Source organism: Saccopteryx bilineata, chromosome 11 (genome assembly GCF_036850765.1).
Source record: "Saccopteryx bilineata isolate mSacBil1 chromosome 11, mSacBil1_pri_phased_curated, whole genome shotgun sequence".
Lineage (NCBI taxonomy): Eukaryota > Metazoa > Chordata > Mammalia > Chiroptera > Emballonuridae > Saccopteryx > Saccopteryx bilineata.
In genome coordinates, this window is record NC_089500.1 from 47,480,041 (window position 1) to 47,498,905 (window position 18,865).

Consider the following 18,865-nt stretch of genomic DNA (forward strand, 5'->3'; position numbering starts at 1 on the left):
TCCTTCTTATCCACAGGGAATACATTGCAGGACCCCAGTGTATGCCTGAAACTGTGGATAATACCGAAGCTTACACATACACATACATATAGGGTATTTTTCCCTATACATATATAGATATATTTTATGGTTTCTCTTTGGCATATCTAAATTGTCAGCATTATTGCTCTTGCACTTTGGGGCCATTAAGTAAAATAAAAGTGACTTGAACACAAGCATTGTTATACCATGATAGTGATATGATAATCTAAGTGATAAAAGGTGGATAGCTTCCAGGGGTCTCAAACTCAACTCAGCATGTGGGCCGCAGAGCAAGATCACAGCTGTTCGGCAAATACAAGTAGGCCCCTAGGCTTACTTAATTTTATCCAAAATATTTTGAACTTCGTGGATTAGTCTGCGGGCCGCACAAAATTGTTCGGCGGGCCGCATGCGGCCCGTGGCCCGCGAGTTTGAGACCCCTGGATACAGTGTGGATACATAAGGCAGAGGGATGATTCATGTCTTGGGCAGGATGGAGTGGGATTGTGAGATTTCATCATGCTACTCAGGTGGCACACAATTTAAAACTTACGAATAGTTTATCTTTGGAATTTTTCATTTAATATTTTTGGACTGAGGTTGACCAGGGTAACTGAAACCATGAAGAAGGGGGAGAGAGGCTTCTACATCCACTGTCCTGTAGTCTAATTTTTTGGAGTGATTGGTACACTGAAATTTAGTGTCTAGTCTAAGAAAAATATTATTTCTTGAATATTGTAATGCCTTTGCTATTGAACATAAAAAATCATTGGTTTATTCTACATTTTATGCCTACTTTTTCAGGTCATTTTTCAAGACACTATGGAAGAAAATGAGATGTTAACTGTGCTTTCTGCCTTCAAGAACTTAAAATCTAGTCAACAATTTAAAATATATATATTCATATTTAATTTATCTATTCCTAGAAAGCAGTGAATTCAAATATTTATTGGTTTGGTTTTTCGATTTAGAACAGACCAAACATCAGCTGGTCTAAAAATCAAGTTCTGTAAAGATTCTCATCTCTCTTCTGTAAAAAGAATTAACAGGTATTCAAATGGCTTATAAGACTCTAAGGAATGTACCTCAAGGATAGATGAACTAGATTTAGTGGAGGAGCTCTTCTTCAGATCTGCATGAACCTCTGAACTTTGAAAAGCCAATATAGGGTGGGTTGATCTCTTCAAGAACTCAAGAACATTGATATTATTAGAAGTCTCCATGGTCAGTTTCCAGTTCATGTAATGATGTATTTTAAAGCCTTGACTGCTTTTGGCTTCCTATGGGAATATTTTAAGTATTCTAAAATAACTGGGTAATTCACACTTATGGCTTAACACAAAGTAAGAAGTCTGTATATCCTCTTGCTTTAATTTCTCCTTTTGCCCTGGCTGGTTGGCTAAGTGGTAGAGCGTTGGCCAGTGTGTGGATATCCCGGGTTCAATTCCAGTCAGGGCACCCAGGAAAATCACCCATCTCATTCTCCACCCCTCCCTTTCTCGCTTCTCTGTCTCTTTTTCTCCCCCCTCCCCCTCCTGCAGTTATGGCTCTGTTGGAGGGAGTTGGCCCACGAGCTAAGAATGTCTCATGGCTTCCACCTCAGGCGCTGAGAGCTTGGTTATTGAGCAAGGAGTGATGCACGGTCCGGTCAGGGCACATGCGGGAGTCTGTTTCTCTGCCTACCTCCCCATCTCTCACTTAATAAAAAAAATTATTCTTTTATGAACATGACTGTTTACAGGGTCTGCAGAAGGTATGTCTTCTGCTTTTGCTTTTTATTCTTGGGTTCTGTTGGAGCAAACAAGATTTTCCCAACTAAATAAAATGAAGATTGCATGGGTTATCTGAATGTTCCTCCTGCTTCTGCCACATCTATAACCTGAATAGATGCATTCCCACTTCAACACTGATTGTTGCATCTTCACATTGCCTTGCACTTGTGTAGAAGTAAAAATAAAAGCCACATTTGTCCTTTACTAATGCTTCAAGGAAAGAAAACCCTTATGAAAACCCATTATATTTTTGTAATTAAAAATGTATCTTCCCTGGCCAGTGGTGCAGTGGGGAGAGTGCTGAGGTTGCTGGTTTGACCTGGGGTCACAGGCTTGATCCCTGGGACTGCTGGTTCAAGCCTGAGCCCTGGCCAGGGCACATATGAGAAGCAAGCAATAACACAACTAAGTGGAACAAGTTGATGTTTCTCTCTTTCTCTCTCCCATCCTCTTTCTTCCGTCTCTCTTAAAAAATATATATATATAAATGCAGAACTTATTTTACACTAAACTTCATATTTTAGGAACTTCTATTTAGCTACTTACCTTGTAAAATATGTGTAGTCACAAAGATAGGCCATTTGTTTTTGATGAGTGTCTGTGAAATAAAGATAAATGCAGTAGTAAGGGAGGTGAAAAGTAATATTTTATGATCTTACGAGGGGAAAGGGCATGAATTAAAGTCAGTTAGCCATTTGGTGGTTATGTAGGTGCTCCTCTGGGAGAGTTAGAATATGAAAAATCTATATATGAAAGAACAAGAAATTTTCTCTTCCCTAGTACTCATGTAACCTTATAGAAGGGGTGAATGCAAGATGTATAGGAAAAGGCCAATTAAAAATTCAGAGGTGTATTTTATTTTTTACTCATGAAAAGGAAAGTGTTCATACAGTGATCCAAAAACTAACTTTATTTGTTTGTTTGTTTATTTGTTTAGGATGGATTGGATGCTTTGGTATATGATTTGGATTTTCCTGCCTTAAGAAAAAACAAAAATATTGACAACTTTTTAAGCAGATGTAAGTAATTTTTGTGGAGGTTAATGACAGACTATATATAACAAAGTCTTGACTTTGATCATTCAAGCCCTGTTTTTTCTTCTGTCTACTCTTTGGTTATTTTATCAGTAGTTGAATGATACATAAAATTAGTGAAATGGGAAAGAAACTTTATTAGTCAATTTTGATGCCTGTTAGGAGAATCTATAAAATATTTACAGATAAAGGAATGAAAAGTAAATGGCTAAAATAGGTATATTAAAATAAGCATATACATACATGCACATTAAATATCAATAAGATCATATATTCTATTTTTCTTTTATAAATGCTTTAATTATTATATTTTAATTCCTGCAGGTAAGAATAGAATACATATGAAAAGCCCTCCTGAGATCTGAGAATTTTCTTCATAAAAGCCTGGCTTATATTTAAGTTTCAGATACTCTTTTCTAAAAACATTATTTTAGATTTTGATATTAGATATTATCATTTTAAATTTTGATAATTTACTTTAAATAGCTTACCAAAGTAGTTTCAAAGACTTGATAATTAGATTTAGATCATAAAGTCTTGTCTACTCCATTTCTTTATTTCTGTTTCCTAAACCATACATATTGACACATTTGAGTTGGATTGGTTTCAGTGTTACTTTTCAATTTTGCTACATGTTTTATTAGACAAGTTTTATCTTTCCAAATAGGCAAACGTTTTTACTTTGTTATTTCTTTTATCATTTCTACACTTGGAAATCTTGCCTCAGACTTTTATTTATCACTTATGTTGTCTTAGTTTTATGGTTTTTATTTTTTATGTATATAAAAATGTTTTTTCAGCCTTAATTTTATTTTGAAATATGGTAAGAGATTTTGAATGGGAAATTTTTAAGTAATAAAAGTTTTCTTGGATCTGGCTGGTTGGCTCAGTGGTAGAGCATTGGCCGGCATATGGACATCCGGAGTTCGATTTCCCCGCCCCTTCCCCCTCTTCTCTCTCTCTTTCTCTCTATTCCCCTTCTTCACCATGGCTCAATTGGAGCGAGTTGGGCCCCAGGCACTGAGGATGGCTCATGGCCTCTACCTCAAGTGCTAAGAACTGCTAGATTGAACAGGGCAGCACCCCAGGTGGGCAGAGCATCGCCCTCTGAGGGGCTTGCCAGGTGGATCCTGGTGGGGACGCATGTGGGAGTCTGTCTCTACCTCTTCTCTCACTGAATTTTTCTTAATTTCTCACATCTTATTGAAATTGCAGGAACATTTTATTGTTTACTTTTGCTTACCTCCCTACTTAACAAGAGAGCAAAATAACTAAAAATACAAATACAAAGAAACATGACTATTATTTGATGGGAAGCCAAGGATACATTGCTCCGTAATACACAGGGAAGTGTGTAACTTTGTAGAGTCAGGGTAGCAGGAATTGGAACACATGCTCTTTTAATCTGTTACTCCTTTTTCTAGGCAACATTATTTCATAATATTAAGTATACCTTTATATTACATTTTATAAATAGAAACATCAGTAATCACAATAGAAATAAGTAAAATAAAATGGAAACATATGGGTAAAATAAACTGTTTTAACTGATTAACCTCTGTACTTTAGTCTAGCTTTTATACTTTTTGTTTTTAAAACTTTTTAAAAATTTCATTTTTATTTACATTTTACAGTCATTATTTTGTATTAGTTTCAGATGTACAGCATAGTGGTTAGATAATCATATGCTTTACAAAATGTCCCACCCCCGCCCCGATATTTCCCGCACCCACCTGGCACCATACATAGTTATTATAGTATTATTAACTGTATGTTGTATGTTGTACTTTACATTTCTATGACTATTTTGTAACAACGAATTTGTACGAATTTATTAATCCCTTCATCTTTTTCACTCCTCTGGCAACCATCGTTCTGTTTTCTGTGTCTTTGAGTCTCTTTCAGTTTTGTTTGTTTGTCAATTTTGTTCTTTAGATTCCACATATAAGTGAAATCATATGGTAGTTGTCTTTCTTTGACTGACTTATTTCACTTAGCATAATTACCTCTATATGCATCCATGTTGCCACAAATGATAAGATTTCATTCTTTTTTATGGCCATGTTATAGTCCATTGTATATATGTACCATATCTTTTTTATTTAGTCATCTGTTGATGGTTACTTGGTATATGCTATGAACATAGGGATACATGTATTCTTTCAAATTAGTGTTTTAGGTTTATTTGGATATATACCAAAAAGTAGAATCTCTGAGTCTTAAGGAAGTTTTATTTTTAACTTTTTTAGGACCCTCCATACTGTTTTACATAGTGGCTATACCATTCCGAATTCCCATTAGCAATGCACAAGAGTTTCTTTTTCATATCCTCACCAACATTTGTTTGTAGATGGATTGATGCTAGCCATTTTGACAGGTGTGAGCTGACATTTCATTTTGGTTTTAATTTGCATTTCTGGGACGATTATTGATGTTGAGCGTTTTTTAATATGTCTTTTGGCTGGGTGTACGTGCTCTTGGGAGAAGTGTCTGTTGAGTCATCAGCCCATTTTTTAATTGGCTTGTTTGTTTTTTTGTGTTGAGTTATATAAGTTCTTTATAAATTTTGGATATTAACCCCTTTAGCAGGTTGTCTTTTTGTTTTGTTGATAGCTCCTTCGTTTATTTTTTCTTTTGTTTCCCTTGCCTGAGGAGATAAATCAGAAAAAAAGAACATTACTAAGAGAAATGGTCAAGATTTTACGCCTGTGTTTTCTTCTAGAAGTTTTATGGTTTTGAGTCTTACGTTTAAGTCTCTAATCCATTTGATATGGTATAAGAAAGTTGTCTAGTTTTGTGTCTCCTTTGTCAAATATTAATTGATGGGCTCTTTATTCTGTTTGATTAACTTACATATTTTTTTATGCCAGTACCATATTTTTTTGATTATTATAGTATTATAGTATAGTTTGATATCAAGTGGTATCTCCAACTTTGTTCTTCTTTTTAACAATTGTTGTGGCTGCCTGACCAGTGGTGGTGCAGTGGGTAGAGCATTGACCTGGGACACTGAGGTCCCAGGTTTGAATCCCTGAGGTCACTGGCTTGAGCCCAAGATTGCTGTCTTGAGCAAGGGGTCACTGGCTTGACTTGAGCCCCGCCCCTCTCCCAAGTCAAGGCACATATGAGAAGTAAACAATGAACAACTAAAATGATTTCTCTCTCTCAAAAAAGAAAAGAAAAGATTGTTGTAGCTATTCTGGGTCCTTAGTGATCCACATAAATTTTGGGCTTATTTGTTCTCAGTCTGTGAAAAACTCCATTTATTTAGATAGTAATTGTGTTGAATCTATAGATTGCTTTAGGTAGTGTGGACATTTTAATACTGTTAATTCTTCTTACCCCTGAGCACGGTATATGCATCCATTTATTTGTATCTCCTTCAGTTTCTTTCTTTAGAATCTTCTAATTTTCTGAGTGTAGGACTTTTACCTCCTTGTTAAATTTATTTCCAGGTTTATTTTCTTTTTTCTCTTTGGATGCAGTTGTAAATGGGGTTTTCTTAGTTTCCATTTCTGATAGTCTAGTTTTTAAATTGAAGAAAAGTACAGAGAATAGTAAAACAAAGTTTTAGCAAATCATGTCTAGCATCAGGTAAAAATTGTGGCCAAGAATGGTTTATAGCAGGATTGCAAAGGTGTAAATAATTATAGTAATAATTGACATACTAAAAAAAAGGAAACCTATAATATATCAGTAGATATAGAAAAAGCATTTTATAAAACTCAGTATTTATTCTTTTTTTTTTTTTTTTTTTTTTCTCATTTTTTTTCTGAAGCTGGAAATGGGGAGAGACAGTCAGACAGACTCCCACATGCACCCGACCGGGATCCACCCGGCACGCCCACCAGGGGCGATGCTCTGCCCACCAGGGGGCGATGCTCTGCCCATCCTGGGCGTTGCCATGTTGCGACCAGAGCCACTCTAGCGCCTGGGGCAGAGGCCACAGAGCCATCCCCAGCGCCCGGGCCATCTTTGCTCCAATGGAGCCTTGGCTGCGGGAGGGGAAGAGAGAGACAGAGAGGAAAGCGCAGCGGAGGGGTGGAGAAGCAAATGGGCGCTTCTCCTGTGTGCCCTGGCCGGGAATCGAACCTGGGTCCTCCGCATGCTAGTCCGACGCTCTACCGCTGAGCCAACCGGCCAGGGCCTCAGTATTTATTCTTGATTTAAAAATATAGTGTGTCCGTAAAGTCATGGTGCACTTTTGACCAGTCACAGGAAAGCAACAAAAGATGATAGAAATGTGAAATCTGCACCAAATAAAAGGAAAACCCTTCCAGTTTCTGTAGGATGATGTGGCAGCATGTGCGCATGCGCAGATGATGATGATGTAACACAGTATATACAACGGAGCAGCCCACGGCCATGCCAGTCGAGATGCGGACGGGGTACAGAGGAAAGTTCAGTGGCTCGCTAAATTCGAATCCATGACCAAAGTGTAACGTGAATATCGGTGTGTTTATAACGAAGTGCCACCACATAAGAATAAGATTACTCGGTGGGATAAGCAGTTGAAGGAAACTGGCAGTTTGGTGGAGAAACCCCGTTCTGGTAGGCTATCAGTCAGTGACAAGTCTGTAGAGGCTATACAGGATAGCTACATAAGGAGTCCTAAAAAATCTGTGCGTGAGCCCACATTGAACTGTACTGAATAGGTATGAAACTGGGAGAGTTTTCCTTTTATTTGGTGCAGATTTCACATTTCTATCTTTTGTTGCTTTTCTGTGACCGGTCAAAAGTGCACCATGACTTTACGGACACACTGTATTTCTCTGCCACCTATGATTTGAAGGAAAACGTCTTTATCTTGATAAAGTGAATCTACAAAAACCAACAGTTCAGATTATATTTGTGTATGACTAAATACTTTACTTTAAGATTAGGAAAAATCAGCCTTTCTCACTACTTTCATTCAACATTGTCTTAGAAGTTTTAATACAATTAGGTAAAATAAAGAAAAATTATATAGAATAAAACAGAAGAAGTAAAATTTATTCAGACAATGTCTGATCTTAGAGGTTTTGGCTGAGAATATCTCTTTCATTTAAGATAATTAAATTTGAGATGTTTGTTACCTAAGTAGATACAAGTAGATACATTTTGTAAGCAGTTGAATATAAATCTGAGGTTTAAAAAAGAGGTCTGACAAGAGATAAGTATTTGGAAGGTGTTGACATGTAGATGGTTTTTAAAGCCCATGAAAGAAATTAGCGTAGATAGAGAAGAAAACACTGAAAGACTGAGTCGTGAGACGCATCAATATTAAGAAATTTGGGAGAAGAGAAGGAATGAGCAAAGGCAACTGAAAAGTCACCATTGAGCTTAAAAAAATACTCTTGATATTGTTGGGAGAATGTGGCATCCAGGAAGAAAAAAAAGTACCAGGAGAGGGATCAAACTGTGTCAAAAGCTGCTGATAAATCAATATGAGGACTGAGAATTGGTCATTGGATTTAACAATATGTTGGTCATTTATGACTTTGACAAGCAGTTTTGGTTGAAAGGTAATGACCAAAGTCCATCCAGAGTAGATTTAAGAGCAAAAATAAGAAAGATTTAGAAACAAAAAGTATACAAACTTTTGAAAAATTATGCTCTAGTGGAGTTAAGTAATGAGAGTTAAGTAATTGATAAGAGAAATAAGATCAAGATGTTTAAGCATGATAAGATCCAGTCAGGAAGGTGAAAACTTGATGATACAGGAGAAAGGGGAGAATTTCTAGAGCAGTGTCCTTGAACTAGTGAGAAATGATGATGTCATTGGTGGAGGGATTGATGTAAGATGCACATGCTTCTGATTGAAAAAATGATAAGATAGTATCACCAGTGTTCCATGGTGCCCTTAGAGGGAAGCTGGGTTTACATTAAAGCAGGGACTGGCAAACTATAGCCCGCAGGCCATTATGATAGTAATTCTGTGCCAGTTTTTTTCTGATTGTTTTATTTATTTGAGGTTAGTAGCCAGCAAGGTCATTAGCTATGAATGAAGATCAGTGGGAGAGTTGTGGGAAGTTTGAGAAGAAAGAAGAAAATGGGAAATACGGTCTCTAGCAGAGTGGTAGAATGAGTAGACTAAGGAAATACATGATTACTGAGCAGAATTAAGGGCCAGCTTTGTGATTCTAAACTTAAAGTGGGATCAGTTGACATGATTTTGTATATTTATCCAGATATTTTCAACTGCATGGGTGCTGACATAGAATTAGTTGGAGACTTGGATTTAAGATTATGGTTTTGCCAAACCAAGTTCAGTATAAAAGCCAGGGCATTAAAGGTATATGCAAGCAAGTGATAATAATAATTGACCATGAAATTTAAGCTGGTATCTAGGAAAGAGAAGTTGTCAGGGCAATGAGGTTCAGTAAAAAATGACTCAGGATTAGTGAATTGAAGGTCTTGGTGGGACTGGGAATGTTAGAGTTGAGTTATTGGAGTGAGCAAGAAAGCTAAGGGAGTGCTTAGAGAGTATAAGATTTGAAATTAAAATTATGGGAGTATTATAATTACTGATAATGACAATGTCTAGTATGTGACCATGGACATTAATGTCTGGAGTATGAGGTTAGACAAGATCATTGAAGGAGAGAAGTTAAAGATATTGAGAAGCCAGGTTATTAAAAATATTGTCAATGGGTATATTAAAACCTTTAAGAATTAAAACAGGAGAATATTGAAGAGATCAGTAAACCAGGAATTAAAATTATCTAGCAATGTGATGTGATGGTCTAAGGGTCAGTAGAAGACAACAACAATGAGAGGTAAGTAGGAGATATAAGCTAATAAAATGAAAATCGAAGGAGGCAGATTTAGGGTGGGAGTATAGTGTTGGCAGTAGAGTTCATCTGTCCTGTTTTCAGGGCCAGTGGAATAAGGCATATGTGCAGTTAAAGGTCACCCACCACTTGATAGCTGCAGGAAGAATGGTGTCCTTACAGGGAGGATGGGTTTCCATTAAAGCAAGAATTGGCAAACTACAGTCAACAGGTAAATCTGGCCTACCACCTGTTTTTGTATGGTTCGTGTGCTAAGAATGGTTTAGATATATATTTTTCACTATTACAATTTTTAAATTATTTTTTATTTTTAAATATTTATTTATTTAGTGAGATAGAGGCAGACAGAAAGAGAGAGATGAGAAATATCAACTTGCAGTTGCAGCACTTTAGTTGTTCATTGATTGCTTCTCATACATGTCTTGATGGAGGTAAGGGGACTCCAGCCGAGCCAGTGACCTCTTGCTCAAGTTGATGATCTTGGGCTAAAGCCATCAACCATGTACTTCAAACCAGTGACTAACTACCCTCTACTCAAGCCCGATGAGCCTGTACTCAACCTGTTGACCATGGGGTTTCAAACCTGGGACCTCAGCGTCTCAGGTTGACACTCTATCCATTGCGCCACCACCAGTCAGGCAAAACTAATTTTTAATTTATTGGTATGACATGGTTCTTCAAACCATACAAATTTCAGGTGTACAACTCAATATAACACCATCTACATATTTTAAATGATTGAGAAAAAGTCAAAAGAAGAATAATCTTGAAAATCCTATGAAAGTTTGATTTTATTGTCCATAAAGTTTTATTGGGACATAGCCATGATCATTCTTGTATGTCTGCCTATGACTGCTTTTCTGCTATAATGGCTGAGTTGAGTAGTTGTAACAGAAATCATACATGGCGTTCTCATTGCTTCATACTGCTAAATCACATTGTAAAATCACTGTGGCACAGTGTTCCATGTGTCTCATCATACCAGAAATTTAAAAAGAAAAATTTTTTTTTTGTATTTTTCTGAAGTTGGAAACGGGGAGGCAGTCAGACAGACTCCTGCAGGGGGCGATGCTCTGCCCATCTAGGGCGTTGCTCTGTTGCAACCAGAGCCATTCTAGCGCCTGAGGCAGGGGCCATAGAGCCATCCCCAGCGCCCAGACCAACCCTGCTCCAATGGAGCCTTGGCTGCAGGAGGGGAAGAGAGAGACAGAGAGGAAGGAGAGGGAGAGGGGTGGAGAAGCAAATGGGCACTTCTCCTGTGTGCCCTGGCCGGGAATCGAACCCAGGACTCCTGCATGCCAGGCCAATGCTCTACCACTGAACCAACCAGCCAGGGCCAAAAAATTTTTTTTATTACCAATGCATCCCCATTGTGTTAGGAAGAAAGAAAGAAAAGAAAAGAAATGTGAATTTTGAATGTTGTCATTTTGTGGCACAGTGGAATATAGACTATTTTATCAAGTTAGATGACAAAGCATTGTGTTTACTGTGCAGTGACACTATAATTGTGTGTGCATTGACGTTACCAGAGTAAATACTCATAATATTACCAACTCTCCAGGAAAGCAACAGTCAGAAAAATAGAAAATCTAAAATGGGTCGTTGGCTGGTTGGCTCAGTGGTAGAGCGTCAACTTGGTGTGTGGATGTCCGGATTTGGTTCCCAATCAGGGCACTCAGGAGAAGTGACCATCTGCTTCTCCACCCCCTTTCTTTCCTCTCTGTCTCTGTCTCTCTCTCTCTCACTCTCCCCCTCTGCCAGCCATGGCTCAATTGGTTTGAGTACATTGGCCCTAGGCACTGAGTATGGCTCAGTGGAGCTTCCACCTCAGGTGCTAAAAATAGCTTGGTTCTGAGCATTGCCCCAGATGGGCAGAGCATCAACCCTAAATGGAGGTTGCTGGTGGATCCTGGTCGAGGCACATGTGGGAGTCTGTCTCTATCTCCCCTCTTCTCACTTGGAGAAGAAGGGGGGGGGAAGAAAGAAAGAAAATCTAAAATGGAACATTTGATCACAGCAAAATTTTCTTCATACAAATGACAAAGAAGTATGAGGCTGTAACCTTACATACGTTTACAAGTGTCTTATTTGTTAACCAAGCAGGGAAAGCTGTTCACTGATTCTGAATGTTTGCAGCAGCAAAACAAATATGTGAAGGGAGAAACACTTGCTTAAGACTGTTAGCATTTTGGCAAGAAGAGTTCCTCAAAGAATTGAAGCCATTGGGAGCAGCATCAAGTGGCAATTAAAAAATAAGAAACAATTTTGATTGATTTTTCTTTACTCTTGTTTATTTGAGGAGTGAATACTGAGTTTGAAGTGACTAAGGAATTATCCTTAAAGTCTGCATGGAATAAGTACAGGCAAGATTTTTTTTTTTTTTTTTTTTTTAAGGTGAGAGGAGGGGAGAGATAGTGAGGCAGAGTCCTGCATGCACCCTGACCAGGATCAACTCGGCAATCCCATCTGGGGCCAGTGCTCAAGTACTGAGCTATTTTTAGTGCCTGAGGCTGATGCACTCCAAGGGAGATACCCTCAGCACCTGGGGCCACGCTCAAACCAATTGAGCCACTGGCTATGGTGGGGGGGGAGGGGGAGAAGCAGATGGTTGTAAGTTGAGAAAGCACTAAATACAACTTGAAGTGGAGTGTGCTAAGATGTGTTAAAGCAGGGGTCCCCAAACTACGCCCTGCGGGCCACATGCGGCCCCCTGAGGCCATTTATCCGGCCCCCGCTGCACTTCCAGAAGGGGCACCTCTTTCATTGGTGGTCAGTGAGAGGAGCATAGTTCCCATTGAAATACTGGTCAGTTTGTTGATTTAAATTTACTTGTTCTTTATTTTAAATATTGTATTTGTTCTTGTTTTGTTTTTTTACTTTAAAATAAGATATGTGCAGTGTGCATAGGGATTTGTTCATAGTTTTTTTTTTATAGTCCGGCTCTCCAATGGTCTGAGGGACAGTGAACTGGCCCCCTGTGTAAAAAGTTTGGGGACCCCTGTGTTAAAGTAATGGTAGTTAAAATTATGTATGGTTTAGAAAAGGCTTAGTTGGACAAACAAAGCTTGTGTAAAAAGGTATTTAAAGTCTTTAGTTATTTATTGTATTATATATACATCATCAAGAACTTTACAGAAAATATTTGAATTGTGTTATTGAACCACAATGTCAATGGTAAACATTATTCACTCTCATAATGGATTTAACCATTATCAGTTCTGTAAAATTTTGTCAGAAATTGAAGCTGAACATCCCAATTATCTTAGGATACAGTGGTGTGATAGCTCAGTAGTGGTAATTTTTATTGTGATTTTTTTGTTGTTGTTGTTAAAAACTGCTGTGGACTAAGTTGTTTTCTCCTCCCCCCAAAATCATATGTTAAAGTTCTAACCCCAATATGACTTTATTTGGAGATAAGGCCAGTAAGGAGGAAATTAAAGTTAAATGAGGTCATAACGGTAGGGCTCTGATAGGGTTAATGTCCTTAACCTGTGTGCACACACAAGGAAGATATATGTGAGCACACAGAGACACAGGCTGCCCAACAAACCGAGAAGAGAAGCTTCACCAGAAACCAAAAAAGGCCAGCTTCCTAATCTTGGACTTCTAGCCTCCAGAACTGTGAGAAAATTAATGTCTATTGTTTGAGCCAGCAGTTTATGGTATTTTTATGGAAGTATGAGCTGACTAACACAAGAACCAAGATGAAGTTTTTTCTGAATGAGAACTATCAGCTATCATTGAATTTTCATTGAACACTGATTGACTTTGGAGATGACTTTTTGCTCCAGACTTGATAATGTTTCTCAATGAATTCAACTTAAAATTAAAGGGCAAAATTTTATGCAAAGCGTAAATGTAATAAAGTCATTTTGACAACTAATATTGTTTCAAGCATAAGTAATATCAAGCTGATTTATACATTTCCTGTGCTGTCAGAAATTAAAACAGGAAGTAAGCTCTCCATTCTCACACAAATTTGCAGCAGATATATTTTCTGAGCTCAAACTACAGACTATGGCTCTAAACCTCATATAACCAGAGCCAGGGATCCTTTCTCAATCCTACAGGCTATTATATAATATATATTCTGATTCAGACCTTTTTTAAAAAATATGTTTTACCTGTTGAGATGCCTTAAACTTTATTGTGAACAATAATTTTTGTAATTAAATAGTAATTTCATAACTACTGGCTTAAAGGTAAGGTTCTAACTCCTTGACCAGTTTGGATCTCCAGCCTCTCTTGTAAGGACCACAAATTTGGTATTCCAGCAACACAGATCTTCTTGAATACAGTTCCTCTGTATCTTGTTTGTATTGGCCATCTGCCTGTTGTATTTTTCTCTTTTCTTCTCCCCAACCTGGCTAACTGCTACTGTTCATTTTAGACTCCTTTCAGGTGCCATCATCTCCAGAAAGCCTTTTTTTAGCCACCTCCCTCCCAAGTCTGCCTTTAGTACTCAATAAACTGGGCTCTCTCCCTTATTGTTTGGGGTGTTTTGTTTTTATTTTTCTTTTCTGTTTCATTTGCTAGAGCTTGAATTTAAGAGTAAGAAATATGTTTTTAAATTATCTTTCTATATCTATAGTGACTACTATAGAGCCCGTATGGGAGACACAAATATTTGTTTAGTAAATTAATTATCATCTATATCTTTCTAGTGAATCTTGCAGTAGATCTGTAACCTGAAGTTAAGTGTACTTATGCTATCTGTGTGAATATTTGCTCTCTGTTGCATGTATTAATTGGTCACAATGAACACAAACATTTGTGTTTAAATGTATATTTAAAAAGAAAGAGTATTATATCCAGCTTTTATTAGGCACTGTTAAGTTTAATAGCTGTTCTGTATTTTGTACAATTCTGAAATGTGAAGCTTTTCCATGTAATCTCCTGCCAGTGTTGACCCATGTGGATTAAAATAGCCCTATTTATATCTATGACCAAATTAGGAATTAGAATATCTATCCAATGGGGATTTGTAAAATATTGTAGTTTGTAGTATGACAGATTTATATAAATAATTGCAGTGATTCCCACTGTTTTAAATTCTTTAAGTTCAAATAGAGAAATACAATATAAATATGTGATTCTTTAGTATGTTTGCCTTCGATATCCTAAATTGTTATGTTATTTTAAAGGATCATCAAAACTGACTTGATAAAAAGGAAAATCTCATAAAAAGAAGTATCTACTCTTGGTCCCACAATTCAAATTTGATATATACTTAAAATACCAGTTACTAATTAATTATCCATAGTATATGTTTATAGTATATTTGTTTTCTAAAACATTCTAATACATCCAATTTTAAAGAAAATATTTCAATAGTCATTCCAGAATTGATTTAAAACAATTATTTGTACATTGAACATTTATTTATTTTATAACTTTACATTTTACTATATATTAAGTAATTCTTAATGAATTTGTTTTTCATTGTGTTTCTTAGGAACCCGAATGTAAAATAAGCAGTGTTAGTTATAATGCTTCAGTGATTTAAAATGATGAACTTTTCTTTTCATACAGATAAAGACACAGTAAATAAAATTAGAGATTTACGAATGAAAGCTGAAGATTATGAAGTAGTGAAGGTGATTGGTAGAGGTGCATTTGGAGAAGTTCAATTGGTAGGTTATTTTAATAAGATTAAAAAACACCTTTTTAATTAAAAATTCACTTATATTTTCAATGTATTAGGAAAATATCATTTTTATAAAATTATTGCTTTAAATTGTTCTATATATTCTTGCCTAAGGGTATTAAAATCTAAGGTCAGATTCGGTAGTATGTAATATTTTCAGCATGTGTTCATGATTAGCGAAAAGGTTTCAAGCATTAGAGAAACCATCATTCCTAATATTATATTATCTAAAATGCTGTGGAACAGTAAGGGTTATAAATAGAAAGCAGCAGACATAGCAGGAAGGAGGAGGAACTGTGCTATAATGTAGGAAATGATGTTTATTTGTTTTTTCCTAACAGTACTAAGCTTTGATATTACTAATTGGGGTAATTCAGCAAAAGAGATGAAAAAATAGCTTAGAACAATAATGTTAAGTTACCTAACAAGTTGTTAAAATCATTTATCGAATGTTCTAGGAAACTTTGAGCGTTAAAGTTAAATGTTAACACAAAAGTTCATTATTTTACATTTTCAATTTTTAAAGGTAAGGCATAAATCCACCAGGAAGGTCTATGCTATGAAGCTTCTAAGCAAATTTGAAATGATTAAGAGATCTGATTCTGCTTTTTTCTGGGAAGAAAGGGACATCATGGCTTTTGCTAACAGTCCTTGGGTTGTTCAGGTATGATATTGCTACTGTTTCATTTTTGCTATACTGGTTTGTAACTAAACATATCTGAGGAGCTTAGTTTGTTTTCCAGAACAGTAATGGAGAATTTATTGACAAATGCAGAATTGTCTACTATACCATTATTTTTTAAATGGTAAAAATTAGTTTTATTGAATCATCTCCAGGAGGAAAATAAGGCCAAAGCAGAATTACTATGTTTCTGTAAAATTTAAATATTAAAAATTTGAAATAATCTCTTTGGTCTGGGGTAAGTCATATATTAAGTAGATACTTATGTTTAATATTGAAATTTAAGTTTTTCCCCAAATATGAGATCTTATTTATTTAACTGTCTGTTCATCTGTCTGCCTCTCTCATTTTGTGGAGAAGAAAAAATGGGAAAAAAATGAGAGGAAAATGAGGTAAGATAGGCCTCCAATAATGTATGAGCTTGAGGCTTTTCCATGGAAGAAGAGTCAGTAGCTGTAGGCCTTAGTCTTGACTGCCGTAAGCCTGTCTTTGAAGCTGTGGACAACTTATTTTCATCTCTGGGCCTCAATTTCCTTGCTTAAAAATGTGAAAGTTGGCTTAAATCGGTTATTTTAAACTGTGGAGATGCCTCAGGTGACATCTTAAGGACAAGCAGAAATTTTGGGTAGGTTATAATTCTGGGTACTCTATTTCTGCCTTAACTAGAGCAGCTCCATGGTTTTTTAAATCTGTCTTATATGCAGAGGTGGATTTAACGGCGGGCGCATCGGGCACAGGCCCTGGGCCCTGACTTCTGAAGGGCCTCACAAAACCCCAACTTCACACTTTTTTTCTAATGACACCAAGTTTAGTTTCATATATTCAGTTTTAACATTAATAGTACATAGTATTTTTTATTTATTTAAAAATATGGTTAACATGTATTTTTATTTTCCCTGTCTCTCTCTTTTAAGGGGCCCGATATTTTCTTCTATACTTGGGGCCTCAACTGATTTTAATCTGCCTCTGCTTATAGATATATTGGAATCCTTATGTAAGATTTTATAAGGGGGAAGTAAAGTCTTATTCTGGTTTAAAAAACAAACAACTATTGGGCTAGACCACTGCTAAATTCCTGACATGTATTTTGGGATTTATTTATTTATAGTATATAATGAAGCATATCCTAAGCATACTAGTAACTAGGATAAAAAGGATATAGAAAATGTTTAAGATTTACTTAATGAAATTTTTATACTTGACTGTTCTGTTTTTTGTGTTTTGGGGTTTTTTTTGTTCGTTTTTTGGGTTTTTTTTGTATTTTTCTGAAGCTGGAAATGGGGAGGCAGTCAGACAGACTCCCGCATGCGCCTGACCGGAATCCACCCGGCACGCCCACCAGGGGAATCCACCCGGCACGCCCACCAGGGGGCGATGCTCTGCCCATCTGGGGCGTCACTCTGTCGCGACCAGAGCCACTCTAGGGCCTGGGGCAGAGGCCAAGGAGCCATCCCCAGTGCCCGAGTCTTTTGCTCCAATGGAGCCTCGGCTGCGGGAGGGGAAAAGAGAGACAGAGAGGAAGGAGAGGGGGAGGGGTGGAGAAGCAGATGGGTGCCTCTCCTGTGTGCCCTGGCCGGGAATCGAACCCGGGACTTCCACACGCCAGGCCGACGCTCTACCACCGAGCCAACCGGCCAGGGCCTGTTCTGTTTTTTTATCAGCTATGTATAGCATGGTTTTCTGGGCTCAGTATTATATGACATTTTGAGCCAGGTAATTCTTTGTTGTTAAGGGTTGTTCTGTTCATATTTACCGGCATAATTATCTCTCAATTGATAATTGTCTCTTCCTACTCCCCTATCCAAGGAGACAATAATGTCTGTAAACATTGTTTAAACCGGTGTATGGGAGTAGGGAGGGCTGCTACTGCCATTACCTGAGTAGAAGCCAGAGATGCCGGTAAATATGAAAAGAACAACCCTCAACAATTATCACCTCGGGTTTGGAACCACTATCTTCAGTGTTCTGTAAAGAGTAAAGACATATGATAATTGTTGCTTTTAGAATTAAATTTACAATTTATGTACTTGAAGCTTTGTTTTTCTTGATACATTGTCTATAAATAAACTGCTACAAATATCAACAATATTCCTTTAATTATGGTGCCCACTTGTATATCTGGGATAACCATGAGATGCCATTTGGTTTCTTATTTTTCCCCCAAATAGTTTTTTAATTAAAATAACTAAATCTGTAACTAAAATCATTAAACACTTGACAAATGAAACATAAAAAGAAAGATTTTTTAGGATATAAATGCCTAGGTAAATTAGGTATATTTTCTCTAGGGCTTAATTTATTCATTTTAATTGGATTCTAATCTCACGTTTATTTAAAATGTTCTTTTATAAATTTGCTTTTTTTTTTTTTAACTTCAACCTTAGTCTCATAATAAATATATTTATTTATGAGGGGTACTCTTGCCAGTTTTGTATCCATGGACTTGACTCTTCCTGCTTTACTCTCACTACTGCCCTCTTCCTGTTTCTTTGTTAGTTGTTACTGCTCCCCCTGTTAACGGCTATCATTTATTGAACATCTATCATGCTTTCTGTTTTCACTTATTTTGTTTTAAACAACTATGAAAGGCACTTAACCCCTATTAGGCACACCCCCAATTTATAGATTAATTTATGCTTTATTCATTAGACATTTATTAAACATGTGCTTATAGCCAGACATCCAGATGCTGACTGAGCAGCAGGTATAAAAGTCAAAGTAGTTCCGCCCAGGCCAGATGGCTTGGTTAGTTGGAGTGTCATCCCGAAGTATGGAGGTTGCTGGTTCAGTTCATGGTCAGGGTTCATGCAGGAGCGGGTCAATGTTCCTGTCTCTCTCTCGCTCACCCTCCCCCCCCCCAGAGTCAATGAATAAGCATTAAAATAATAATAATAATAATAATAAAAGTTTAAAAATATGATACAGTCTCTAACATT

The 18,865-nt window shown here is 36.9% G+C and overlaps 1 protein-coding gene across 1 annotated transcript in view; it reads left to right on the forward strand.

The window, feature by feature from the left end:
- The window catches only part of ROCK1 (Rho associated coiled-coil containing protein kinase 1), a 153,819-nt gene that overhangs the window by 23,915 nt on the left and 111,039 nt on the right, over window positions 1-18,865 (forward strand). Inside the window, exons 2-4 of the mRNA XM_066247593.1 lie at window positions 2,731-2,812; window positions 15,133-15,233; window positions 15,774-15,911. Of these exons, the coding sequence (XP_066103690.1) occupies window positions 2,731-2,812; window positions 15,133-15,233; window positions 15,774-15,911 (321 nt within the window). The remainder of the gene's footprint in view (window positions 1-2,730; window positions 2,813-15,132; window positions 15,234-15,773; window positions 15,912-18,865) is intronic.